The sequence below is a fragment of the Grammomys surdaster genome, unplaced genomic scaffold (assembly GCF_004785775.1).
Source record: "Grammomys surdaster isolate TR1022 unplaced genomic scaffold, NIH_TR_1.0 125319, whole genome shotgun sequence".
In the NCBI taxonomy this organism is placed as follows: Eukaryota; Metazoa; Chordata; class Mammalia; order Rodentia; family Muridae; genus Grammomys; species Grammomys surdaster.
In genome coordinates, this window is record NW_021620197.1 from 1,244,217 (window position 1) to 1,258,710 (window position 14,494).

General features: G+C 38.9%; 1 protein-coding gene across 2 annotated transcripts in view; it reads right to left on the minus strand.

The window, feature by feature from the left end:
• Oca2 (OCA2 melanosomal transmembrane protein) overlaps nt 1-14,494 on the minus strand; it is a 305,312-nt gene that overhangs the window by 186,530 nt on the left and 104,288 nt on the right. For both annotated transcript variants that reach the window (XM_028785690.1, XM_028785691.1), the window contains one exon: nt 12,580-12,688. In XM_028785690.1, coding sequence (XP_028641523.1) covers nt 12,580-12,688 — 109 coding nt within the window. The remainder of the gene's footprint in view (nt 1-12,579; nt 12,689-14,494) is intronic.

A 14,494-nucleotide genomic window follows, 5' to 3' on the forward strand; every position in this document is an offset into this window, starting at 1 on the left:
AAGCTGCATGCTATCAAAACCACGTTCAAAAAGTCAGCTGTCTTAGTGTTTGTGAAAACCTGAATGATACAAGATACTGAAAATGGAAACTGGGGGGCTGGAGAGATGGCTCAGTGGTTAAGAGCACTGACTGCTCTTCCAGTGGTCCTGAGTTCAATTCCCAGCAACCACATGGTGGCTCACAACCATCTGTAATGGGATATGATGCCCTCCTCTGCTGTGACTGAAAACAGCACAGTGTACTCACATACAGAAAATAAATAATTAAAAAAATGAAAACTGAATGGTGGATGGGCCATCAAATTCTTGGCTCCACTCCCAAATTATTCATCTGTGTAAACTCAACATAGGAAACTGGCTGCATTATTCAAACCATAGAAGAGCTAATAAAAGAGCAGGTAGTAGTACTTGGGTAGTTATAGCTGAAACATGACCAACCTTGCAGAATGCACCTTTGGGTTCCTGCTGAAGGTCTGAATAAGACAGAGGAGAGGAGATAGCCTTCTTAGTTTCATTTCTCACAGTGTCTGTGTCAGGGCCAACAAGTGCAGCTCAGTCCGGTCATTTAAGTTACTCTGACAACTAAAACTCTCCAGGTGCTCAAGGACCTCAATATTCTCCAAGGAGAGATGCACTAACCACCAGTGAGAAATGGACAGAAACACCTTTCCTCAAAAAGAAGGTTTTATTGAGAAGTGAACAAAAAGTTCCACCCCTAACCCATAACCTACTTGCTGTTGATACCTGCTGGGAAAGGGAAAATTCATTTTCTCAAATGCAGTATCGTTGGACATACCAACCTGAAGGGCAGACCACATGCTCAGTAGTTGGCCAACACAAAACTAAAATCCATGTATTTTCATTCATATTTTCTTTGTTTTGTCTTTGTGTTTGTTTTCATTTTTGTTTTTTGTTTTTTGTTTGTCTTACTGGAGGTTTTTGTCTGGCTTATTTGCTTTTAGTTTCTTTTTTATTTTTATTTTTATTTCTTTGGTTCATGAAAGAAAGATGAAGAACATAAAGTTGAATAGTAGGGATGTGGGGAGGACCTTAGAAGAGGTGGGAAGGAAAATATGATCAAAACATTTTATAAGAAAAAATAAATAAATAAAAATCTTTATTGACACTGACAATAAATTTCTATGATGACAAATGCATCAAAATTCAGCTAGGGAAAGATGTCAATGTGAATATAAAATAAGACCTATAAAATCTATTCATCTTTTTAAAAATGAAATTACAGTAAGGGTTTTAAAATGGAAATTGGTTTTTCAAAGCTAGTAATAGTATAAAGTATAAGCTGAGCACTGATAAGAACAATTTTTAACCTTAGGAAAAAGATTAATAAGTAGAAATTATTAATATCAGAGGCTTGTGGGACACCATGAAGCAGACCAATATATGGATCATAAGAATTCTAAAAGTAAAAGCAAAGGGAGAAGGATTAAAAGAATATTTAAAAAAATAATGAGCACTGGGTGGTGGTGGTCCACGCTTTTAATCCCAGCACTTGAGAGGCAGAGGCAGGCAGATTTCTGAGTTTGAAGCCAGCCTGGTCTACAAAGTGAGTTCCAGGACAGTCAGGACTACACAGAGAAACCCTGTCTCGAAAAATCAACCAATTAATCAATCAATAAATAAATAAATAAAATTAAAAATAAGTAAATAAATAAATAAATAAATTTTAAAATGGGCAAAACTCCCCAAATATGATGAAAAAATTAATCTCAGCATCCATGGAATTCAGTTAAGTTCAGTAAGGACATATTCAGGGATAGTCACACTCAGACGTATTATAGTAAAAATGCTGAAAGACAAGACAGACACAAAGAGAAAGTTTTGAGCCAATGAGAGAAGCAACTAGCCACATAACTCAACAAAATTAGCCAGCATACAGTACTGATGCCAGAAAACCCTGGGATTACATAGTCAAAGTGCTGAAAAAGAAGATTGTCACTCAAGAATTCTATACCCAACCAAACTGCCGTTCAAAATGAAAGATGATATAGTATTCTTATATAAACAAAAACCAGGAAAAGTCATGGCTACCTTTCATTTAAGGTATACTAGAATAAGCCCTTGAGTCTTAAATAAAAATCATTTCAGAAAGTTATCCCAACCACATGAATAAATAACACATGGAAACATTTATATAAATAAAAACAATACAGATATGACCCTTTTTGACCTTTTATGTTATTTAAAATGTCATCTTAAAATAATAATTGTAAAACTGGACATAAGAAATACAAAGATTAAAATTGTGTAGCAAATAGTCGCACAAAAGACAAAGAGATGAAAAATTATAAAAAGGAAAGCTCTTTCAGACCATCAAAATTAAATTAGTGTTGATCTAAAATAGACTACTATAAGTTAATTTCTTCTTGGTAATAACCATAATAATAATTTAGAAAACAACTCATAAAATAAGAGTAATGTGAAATTAAAACTGTGCTTTGGAAGCATCAACACAAAAATAACAAATGGAGTGGGATATCATGAGATGGGGGTTTGGTAGAGGGGGTAACCGGGAAGTAGAATATCAGTTGAGATGTAAACGAATAGAATGATTAATAAAAAAATTTTTTAATGAAAGAATAAAAGCCAAGACAGTGGAGGTGGTCATAAACAAGCACTAAGGAAACCAGGAATGTTAAACATACAAGGTTGTCTCTTCAAAAGAAGTGATGTATTCCCTGTTTCCTACCCAGAAGGCTGGGAATAGTTGTGGTTCATAGCCTGGTAGCCTCTGCACTAACTGTATGGCCAGACCATACCTGTCTCCCAAAGACTCTTCTGTTTATCTCAATCAATCCTCTCCCAGACCCTTATCATAAACTGTCTACTTTGAGCCTGCTTCCCAAGTTATAGAACTTGTCTCTATGGAAGATGTCATTTATACTTTACAAGTTTCTATGTAATCATGTCTTAAGCTTTGTTGTATAACACAAGATTGAGTTTAATATTACCATAAAACTTTTTTCCTAAATGCGTTGTGCTGAAATATGCCTGAAATAAACTACCCAGTGTCAGACTCTTGAAGTTTGAACCAACACTGGCTACTGAGTTGTGCTGAACCACATTTCCTTCTTGCCTCACAAGAACCAACACTCTTCTGGCCATGTGTTTACAGAGACCACTCACAAAAACTAATAGTGCAGTATAGATTAAGTTCTGTTATCTCAGAGATTATGTTAAATATAAAAATTTAAATCCTCCAAACAAAAGGTAGATACTGGCACATGAATGATTCAAATACATGCTGTGTTCCGGTATGTGGAAAATAAAAGGAAGAAAAATGACATATAGAATAAAGCACAGTCAAAGTAAAACCCACAAGTGATGTGTGATAGCGCTTACCTGTAAGGAGGCTGAGGTAGGAGAATCATGAGTTCAAAAGCAGGCTTTTGTTTGAGGCCAGTACCTCAGCAACTGTCTTTAAAACCCAAGGGCTAGAGATACATCTCAATGACAGAGCATTTAATTAGCATGTACTATGCATGGACTCAATTCTATGAGATGTAAAACTAAATGTAAATTAGTAAGAGTAAGTAAGTAGATAAAATTGGACTTGCTGTGTTGATTCCAGGTAACAAAGATTTCAGAATGAAAGAAACTGGTGCTGAAGAGTATTTTATATGCTGGCAAAGGGGAAAATTTACCAAGAAAACATTACAAGTCCATAAATGTCACTAATGACAAAGTTTTCAAACATACAAAGCATAAATGACAGAACTGAATAAATAACTCAATGGTTTTTGGAAATGTCATTATCCTCATCTCAACAGATGCCAACAGATGAACAAGGACAGAGATATCTTAAATCAGAAAAGGAGAAAACTAGAGCTAACAAGCATCTGTACACTTCACACAAGTCAAATATAAAATCTCTAACACATATATGGGAAATTATCTAAAAATATATTATTCCATAAACAAATAACAATGAACTTACATGGATTGAAATCATGCTAAATTATGTATCTAAACTAGAATGAAATTCATAAATCAATGATGAACAAAATTTGAAACTACAGAAATGTGTGTAAATGAAACATCATGCACTACAAGGTTTTAAAATCTTTTCATAGAGTTTTTTTAAAACTCAAAAATAAAATGTTCAATGCCTTGAAATAGTAGAAAGGGAAACAGTTAAGCAGCATTATTTAGAACAGATAAGGCGGTAATGACATAAGGCAGCCTGCTCCAAAATGTCTCAGTTCAATCACTTAAACTTTGATGCTGAAACTCTAAAAACAGGGCACTGTAAGCCCAAAGTAAGAACATGATAAAAGTTATATTGGAAATAAATGAAACAGAACACACACAAAACAATGGAAATGATCAATGAAAAAACTTGGCTCTTTGAAAAAATCAACAAAACTCATAAATATTTAGATAAATTATTATGGTTTGAATGCAAAATATTCCACATGGGCTCACATGTTTAAAAAAATGGCCACAAAATGGTAGTACTATTTGGGGAGGTTGTAGAGCCATTTGAGTATAGGCCTTTCAGGGAGACTCTACTTTTAAGCTTTTTCTTTCCTTGTCTGCTAAGATATGAACAAGCCATGCTATAAAGTTCCCCTCCACCAAAAAGAAGAGAAAAAAAAAAAACTAGAACACCAACCCAGCCACAAAACCTTTAACCTACCACTTGTCCTGCCCACAAGATGTGCTGGGGTAAAGGTGCCACAGAACTTATGAAAATGGCCAACCAATGACTGGTCCAACTTGAGACCCACACCATGTATGACACTGCCTGGAAGGCCAGGAACTGGATAGTCCATCGATCTAGACTAGAACCACACTTGACTGGCAAAAATAAAGTCAGTGGAATGATTTAGAATGATATTCTGCTATACTCCTAGACTGAAGCCTAGCATAATCATCATCAGAGAGGCTTCATCCAGTAACTGATAGGGGCAGATGCAGAGACCCACAGCCAAGCATTGGCAGAGTTCAGGGAATCCTTTGGAAGAGTTGGAGAAAAGACTGTAGGTTCACAGAGACTGAGGCAATAATCAGGGAGCCTATATAAGTCTGACCTAGAACCTCTGCATACATGTTATGGCTGTGTAGCTTGATCTTCTTGTAGGACTCCTAACTGTAGGAGCAGAGGCTGTCTTTGACTCTGCCTGCTTTGAGGACCCTTTTCCTCCTACTGGGTTGCCTTGTCCAGCCTTCATATGAGTGTTTATGCCTAGTCTTCTTGTTACTTGTTCTGTCATGTTTGGTTGCTATCTCTGGGAAGCCTGCTATTTTCTAAAGGAAACCAAGGAACGAATCTAAAAAAGAGGAGTTGTAGAGGGCAGAGAATGGAGGAAGAAGAAAGAAGGGAAACTGCAGTTGTGGTATAATATATGACAGAAGAATAAAAAAGAAGAAAAAGCATACACACAATAAACTTCCCCACCACTATGAATAATGCCAGTATGTGCCTTGCCTCTCTCAGACATGGGACTGTAACTTTCTAGTGAGACTCAAAATAAATCATTCACCCATTCAATTGCTTCTGTCAGATATTCTGTCACAATGATGAGAAGAGTAACTGATGCATAAATGGCCATAAATGTAGATTAACCTATTCAGAACACTATAAAGTTCAGTGATGTTAATCTACTTGAAATGCAGATTAACCTACTCAGATAACAATTAAAACTTCCATTCTGTTAACACACATAAAATGACCAAGTTCCTAAAACATAGAAACCAATGATCTTGATTCAAGAACAAATAAAAATATGAATAAAGTTCTATCACATAGAGGTTGTGTTCATAATCACAATGCTTCTTATAAAGAATCTCTCTTCTTGCAATAAACTGAGGCAATGGATTGATGACTGAAACTGAATTGCTAACAGTCTAAAGCTAAAACAGACAACCATAGATCTTCATGACCTTTGCATAGGCAATAGTCAGCTACATGTAACACCCAAATCACAGTATTCAAAAGAGGTAAAGTGGGATTCCCCCAAATTGAAAACTTTTGTACTTCAAGAGGAATACTATCAGCAAAGCAAGCCTTAGGAGCCAGGATAATAAAACTTTCAAAGCTAATGTGGACTATACTGAGTTTCAGCTAACCTGGGTAACTTGGTGAGAACTTTTCTCAAAATAAGAATTTTAAGTGGAGTAGCTGAGGGTATAGTTCAGTGGTAGAAAACTTGCCTGCAACTGTGAGGTCCTAGGTTCAATCTCAAGTACTGTGACAGCAGCATGAGGAGGAGAAAGAGGATGAGGAGGGGGGCAAAGAAACAGAAGGAGGAACAGGAATCATCTAGAGGTTGAGTTAAAGCCCAGTGAAGAATATACTTAGGCTACGTGCAAACACATACCATCTTAATTAAGGATCTTAAGCAGCCAAATGTTTTTGTAACCCTTGGAAGTGGTGGAACAAGTCTCCTAAGGATACCAGATGACTACACTGACCAGACACTAGAAGGACTAATAAATATGGTAGAAGGTTTGAAGAATGTCCGTCCATCTATAATGACCTCTTTCTTCTAAAAATTATGCTCTCAACCATCACGGCCATGTGGCATAATGTGGCCTGTCCTCCTGGCTGGCATTTCCAGTGTTTGGGAAGTAACACTACCTGCACCAATCAGGTGCTTCATGTGAGAATCCGAAGCTCAAAACTGTTTTTTCTCTTTGTATGGCTAAAGTAGAGTCTATAAACTGACAGAAGTTGCAGAACAGGGGTGGGGTGCAGGGAACGTAGGGCGCCTGAGGAACAAGCAGTTTTCTCCATGTAGAGAGTAGCTTCTATCCGTGCACTCCTCAAAGCCTGTCCTCATCTGACCTCTGCTGGCAGCCTGTAATCACTCCCACACTCCTCTCTGTTGCCAATGACAAATCAAGTAGTTTGCTTTAGTTGTAGCTAAAAATACTCCCTCAAAGACAAACAAACTGCTCCAATGCAGATACTGAAAGATTCCAGGAGACACATGATGTGTATCAGGCTAGCCCTAAGGAAGGGAGTCCATGCTGCCTGGTGCTGGTGAGGCTATGGGGCATTCATACTGTGGGAATGCAAAACTAGCAGCCTCTTTAGGAAACTCAGGCAATTTCTTTTGCAGTGAATGGTATATACACATATGACCAACGGTCTCACCTCTAGATAATTAGCCAGGAATAAAAGTTGAAACTCACACATCCTTAAGTTTGTTGCCATTTGGACCAGGTCTATTCACAATTGGGCTGACCCCAAATAATGACACAAAAACCTGGTTCCTCCATGCCATGGACTATCTCTTAGCAATAAAGGAGCAAAGTTTTGATATAATCTGAAACACGGAAGGATCCAGCCATGTGTTTTCGGTGCAGGAGAAACTCTTCTAAGGTTGCATATCACCTGATTCCACATACATGGCATTTTCAAAAAGGAAACAGATCTGTTGTTGATGGGAAGGGGAAAGAGCCACAAAGGCGAGCATGGGGGCTTGTGGGATTACACTCTGACTTTTATTGGTAGGTGTATAAATCTCCGTAGGTATTGAAATAAATACAATTTCATGAGAAGAGGTCAATTTTGTTCTGTGATAATTTAAAAAATAAGAGTACTGAGTCAATGCTGTGCTCAGGTTCTGGTTCTCCAAAGAAGGGATGTGTCAGATGATGTCATATTTCATTACATGATGTACACTTCACAACACTATTGTGCGTTACATGAGAATATGCATTTTATGTCACATTACATTGACATAGTACGTAATGGATGCTCTACATATGATGCTTTCATGTTTTGTTACATGTCATGTGCTATGACACCACTTTGTATAATATGACATTACATTACACGATATCTTGATGTTATATAATTAGACTGAATGATAGGCTACAAGCTATAAAATGAAATAAACCCTTTCTTCCCTCAAGATGCTTTTGGTTGTGGGCATCTTATCACAGCAATAAAAGTCCTAACTAAAGCACAGAGTATTAGATGACATTACCTTGTGTCATATGATGTCACATTTTACAGGACAACTACCATGTTCTATATAAACAAGTTCTGATACCTGAGATGTTGTGCTACTTAATATGATCCTACATTATTTGGTTGTTGTTGATTTACACAATGCATAGTGTCATGTGGCACCATGTTGTATATATGATACCACATATTCCATGATGCACATTTTTATAGGATGTCACCTTGTGCTATATTACATCACATATGCATATGTTCAGTTCCTGAGCAGGCCACATTCAAAGCAGAATTTATCAAACAATGATCTTATTCTCTACTGATTGAAGTTTTGGAAAGATCAAGTATCTCTTGTTTTCTGTTTACATCAGGCCAGTTACTGTCTCTCTAAGGAAATTATAGTCTGTTAAAAACACATGAGCAAAGTTGTGAAAATCTTTTCCCATTTTGTCCTATTGGTGGTGTCCTTTGCCTTACAGAGGCATTTCAGTTTCATGAGGTCCCATTTATTAACTGTTGATCGTAGTGTTATTGGTGTTGTGTTCAGGAAGTTGTCTCTTGTGCAAATGCATTCGAAGCAGTTCCCTACTTTTTCTTTTATTAGGTTCAATATGCCTGGTTTTATGTTGAGGTTTTGATCCACATGAACTTGAGTTTTATGGGGTGATTAATATGGATCTATATGCATTTAAGATTTTCACCAACCAACTCTACATCCAACAGAGGAATAATATCCAAAATATATAAAGAATCCAAGAAACTAGAAATAAACAAGCCAAATAATGCAATTTAAAAATGGATTACAGATCTAAACAGAGAATTCTCAACAGAGGAATCTCAAAAGGCTGAGAGACACCTAAATGTATGCTTGACATTCTCAGTCATCAGGGAACTGCAAACAAAACTACTTTGAGACTTCAATCTTACACCTCTCAGAACAGCTAAAGTCAAAACAGACATGGCAGACAATGATGGTGGAGATACAGAGCAAGGTGAACACTCCTCCATAGCTGGTCGAAATAGAAACTCATAAAGCCACTATGGAAATCAGTATGGAGGTTCCTCAGAAAATTCAGAGTCAATCTACCTCAAGGCCCAACTATAGCACTTTTAGACTCATACCAAAAGCACACATCATCCTACCACAAGAACACCAGCTGGATGGCCAAGAACAAGAGGTTGTATACCCCCAGAAACTTGAGATAGAAACAAGTATGACCCCAAAAAGTCAATGAAATGATTCCTAGTGATATTCTACTATACTCATAGACTCGAGACTAGTCCAATTGTCATCAGATAGACATCATCCAACAACTGATGGATGCAGATGCAGAGGCCCACAGCTAAGCATTAAGCAGAGTTCTGGGAACTCAACAGAAAAAAGGAAGGAAGGACTTTAGGAGCCAGAAGGTTGAGGACAGCACAAAAATACGGCCTACAGAATCAACTAAACAGGGTTCATAGGGGCTCGCAGAGACTTAAGAGACAGTCATGGAGCATGTATGGGCCTGATCTAGGTCCTCTGCATATGTATTATGGATATGTAGCTGAGAATTCTTAAAGGACTCCTAACAATGATAGTGGAGGATTTCTTGAACTCTTGCCTGCATTGTGGACCCTTTTGCTCCTACTGGGTTGTCTAATCCAGCATTGATACAAGGGTTTGCACCTAGTCTTGTTGTAACTTGTTATGCCATGTTAGGTTGATATCCTGGGAGGCTTACTCTTTTTTTGAAAGGAAACAGAGTAGGGGTGAATCTGGGGGAAAGGTTAGGTTGAGGAAGGAGGAATTCAGAGGAGTAGAGGAGGAAAAACTGTAGCCAAGATGTAATGTGCATGAGAAAATTTTAAAAATTGAAAATATAAAAATAAAAACACATATGCTAGAGATTAGAAAGATAGGTTCATAGTTAAGAGTATAAACTGCTTATGCAGAGGACTTTAATTTGATTCCCAACACCTTCATCAGAAGGCTTACAACCCCCTGTAACTCCAGATCTGATGCCTCCTGCCTCTGTGGGCACGTGAACTCACATGAACATACCCCCACCTACACATAATAAAAATAACACAAATAAACCTTTGAAAAATACAGGTACTTATCCTGAAATGTTCTTCCTATTTTTCTCTTTAACAGTTTCAGAATTTCTGGTCCTTTATTACAGAATAGGAAAACACCTTTGCTCCCTATATACCTGACAGGCACCTAACGTGGAGAATATTCAGTGCTTCAAAAATTAAATAGGAGTCAGTCAGTCAGTCAATAGACTAATGTAATGAATTGACAACAGATGAAACACAAATAGTCAGTAAACCCATGAAAAATGTTTAACCTCACTCAACCTCAGAAAAAAATGCAAAGGAAAACTACAATGTGATTTCATCTTACCCCATGATTATGGTAGTCAAGAATTCATGAGAACAAATACTGATGAGGATGTGAACAAAGCCTTGATACACTGTCAGCTGGTAGAGCCATTATGGAGATCACTGTGGCAGTTTCTCAAAAAAAAAAAAAACTGAAAATAGGTCAAGCACACAAGCTAGCTATGCCACTTCTGGGTATTTGCCCCAGGAAGTCCAAGTCGATGCATCATGGAGACACACTCTATCAGTGTCTATTATGGCTCTGTTCATCATGGAAACAGCTAGGTATCCAACAACAGGGAAATGGGAAGAGAAAATGTGAACACACACACAAGAAAAAAGTGTGGTATTTTCAGGAAAATGGACACAACTGAACATCACTACATCAAATGGATTAAGCCAATTTCAGAGAGGCAAACATGTGCTTCTGTAATTCTTGGTCTTTAGATTCTATATAAAGTCACTGTGTGTGTGTGTGTGTGTGTGTGTGTGTGTGTGTGTGTACATATATATGTATGTACATACATATACACAAATATATATGACATGAAAGTAGAAGAGACACTGTAGGGGACAGGGGAGTAATAGCTCAGGTGGAGGAAAGGAGACAGTAGTGGGATGAGTCTCCACAAGTATATATAGTATAATACTTCAAAGTATATTACATATTTTGAAGAAAATATTTTTCTGAAACCTAGTACTACATACAATGAAGATAGCCCCACTTAAGTAGTCTGTTTTAAAATGCTAAGGAGACGTGTTTTCCTATTCAATCTAACCTTTCAAGATAAAGAAGCAAAGAAGGGCAATGTGTATTCTAGGATCTCTTCTAAGATACCTGTTCACAAACTGAAGGGAGGGAGAAATCAACACTAGCACTAAAAGTAGAAAGGAAATAGTCCTCTCAGTCACAGGTGCAGCATAGACAGAGACACAGGCATCTTTGTACAAAGGGAAAATGTTGTACTTAAAATACAATCTCAAGAAAAACAATTCCCGGGCTTCCCCAACAGTAACCAAGGCTTTTTAAAGATATGCATAAATATGTATCCTTAAGTTGTAAAACTGTTATTCTGTACACAATGCCAAGTGGAGAATGTTAGCAAAAGTTGTGTATAAGGCCTGTGTGTTGTTAGTTTTTCAAGTACTTATGGACTCTTTTCAAGCACAAGTGAAACTAACTGATCTGCGAGCATACAAAAGAACTCTCTAATAGAAGGCCTTCAGTTGGGTACAACAGATTCACTGTATTTGTTTAATTATCAATGATGGCTTGACCTTCTCGGTTACTAAAAGTCTGTAATGTTAAAATTATAACCTGCCTGGGTATAATCAAAATAATCTCACTTTAACAATTTCTAGCTGCACCCTCACTAAAACAGTTGAGATCCGTGTCATTGCCTTTTGTTATCCTTGGGATTCAGGAGGGATTTCCAGGAGGATCAGCTCTGTCGTAGAAAAAGAACAGCTGTCTTCTCAGAACCAAGCCTGGGTTACTGGTAAACTACATCAAACTTCTATTTCTTATTGGTCTCTACTTTGATTCGAGACAAGTTTTTACAAGCAGATTTTGTTTAGTTTTGTTTTGTTTCTAGTACTGACACAAAGATCACCATGAAATAACATGAAGTCTATGGGCAAGTGTGAAACATTTGTGGAGAGGAAGGCAGTAGGAGCTTCAACCTGAAAGAACCATTTCTCCCCTGAACACAGTTGGGATCTTGACACAGAACTAGAGAAAGGCTGAGGCTAACCACTGAAGAGACTGTGCTGACAGTGAGGGGGAACCAATGGGATAAAGTGGGAGGAGGAGCATACTACATGGGGGGAAGCATTTGTAGCCAGACAGGACACCTAACTCAGTGGAGCTCTCCCAATTTCCCAGGCCCTTAACAGTTGCTTCTTTGCTTACGATATCATCCTGTGCTGAAGGCAAAACTAGTTTTGCTGATGAGACTTTCAGGTTCTTCTAAGAACCAGTTCAAAACATGGCTAGCAAACATGATAAAGATGACAGTACCAATTGTACATTCCTTCTAACATTGAGCCCTGAGGGGCTGTAGGTGGACAGTTTAGTTATATTCTCCATCCCTCCCAACAAAGACAGAAGTCACACAGAAAGCTTTCCTTTCTTCCTTCTACTGAGGGCTGCCCACACCCATCTCCGCACAGCAGCCTTTGGTACAGTTATCACCTGGGAATAGGCTTAGAAACCTCATCCATACTGTAATATCAAATGCAAAACCTAGCAACAAAAGTTAACAAAATATTAGACTCACCAAGATCAAGATGAATGCCAGGGACAAAGGAATTGAGAAAGAACATGGAGATGACAAATCCCAGCACTGTCAGGCACTTGACAAGCAGACTCCTGTCTGATATCCTGTGCTTTGAGAGAGAAAAACACAACTCATTTTCTCAGTACAGCCTTCTGATTCCTGAAGTGTGTCCACAGTACTATATGACTTGAATCACTATAAGGTTTTTCTTTAAAAAACAGAACATTTTTGGTTGTGAGCCTAGTCTGTCACAGCTGTCAAACACTGGATGGAGGTTGGGGACCCCTATGGAAGAAAGAATTAGGGGAAGGACTAAAGGACCTAAAGGTGATGGCAACACCACAGAAAGACCAACAGTGTCAACTAACCTGGACCCCTGGAAGCTCCCAGAGACTGAGCCACCAACCAAAGAGCATACACAGGCTAGTCCGGGATCCCTGGCACATATGCAGCAGAGGACTGCCTTGTCTGGCCTAAGTGAGAAAGGATGAGCCTAATCCTGCAGAGACTTGATACACCAGGGTAAGGAGACATCTGGAGGAGAGGCCACCCTCTCAGAGGTTAAGAGGAGAGGAGATGGGGGAGGAACCCTGTGGGGGGGCCAGGAGGGGGGTCAGCATTTGGAATGTAAATACATATTTTTTTAAAAAAAAATAGAACATTTTAAAACTGAAAGAAGATAACAAGGTAAATGCCACTCAAAATCTTTATGAAAACTCAATAAATGTTCACTATTCCAGGACAGTATCTACTGTAACACAATAAGGTATTAGCAAGAACCTTGTGGAATCAATAAATAAGATTCAGAGACATGATCCTCAAGGCACATGCATTTCCTGAGTTGCCTGTGTATCCTGCCTCTGAGTTCCGCTGTCCTTCCTATAAGCAGCACCCATCATGATGCTGTATCTAGGAGCCATTACAAGATGTGGTTATCAAGCATAACAGTACCAGCTCTACATGTCCTTAACATGCTTAAGGCATTCTTTAAATACAATGTGTGGCACTTTGAATAGGAATACACCCCACATAGACCCATGTGTGGGAATGCTTGGCCCATAGGGAATGGCAGCATTAGGGGGTGTGGCGTTGGAGTAGGTGTGGCTTTGTTGGAGGAAGTGTGTCACTGTTGGGGTGAGCTTTGAGGTCTCCTATGCTCCAGCTAGACCTAGTGTGGCATTCACTTCTGCTGCCTGTGAATCAAGATGTAGAACTCTCAGCTCCATCTCCAGCACCATGGCTGCATGCTGCCATGCTTCCTTCTATGATGACAATGGACTAAACCTCTGAAACTGAAAGCCAGCCCCAATTAAATGTTTTCCTTTACAGGGAGCACAGAGAGTGCTGCATCTCTGCAGAATCTTCCTTACTCTCAGAGTCACGAGGCAATGAAGATTCTGTGTCCTATGAGTCCCTCAAAGGTGTTGTGCCCCACAGGCAGTTCATTGCAGCAAGAAAATGAGCAGAAAATAGAAGCAAAGCTCTGCCCAGAAGTCAAACTCCTAATGGTAGGGTACACCCAGCTCACGTCTGTCACTAAAACACCGTTTTCTATATTACACCTCAAGAATTCATGCCCTATACACTCTCTGGATCAGGAGAGCTAATGAGCAGAAGGTGGCTCAAAGGGTGGCTACCACCTTTTGGCTGGCGCAGACACATAGCTGGTCTGCTCCTGTGGAGATACTGAATCCTGAGCCATCCTAGAGGAGCAACTGCACTCAGAGCAGTGGGTAAGAACCCCATCTCACTCCCTAACCCCCAGAGTTACATCTGGAAGCCAGGGACGCTCAGGACCCACCAGCTACCCAAACCTCACCCCTCCGGAATTCCACTTCCCTTCTACCCCTGCCTGGTCCTTTTGGCTGGGGCAGACACATAGCTGGTCTGCTCCTGTGAAGATACTGAATCCTGA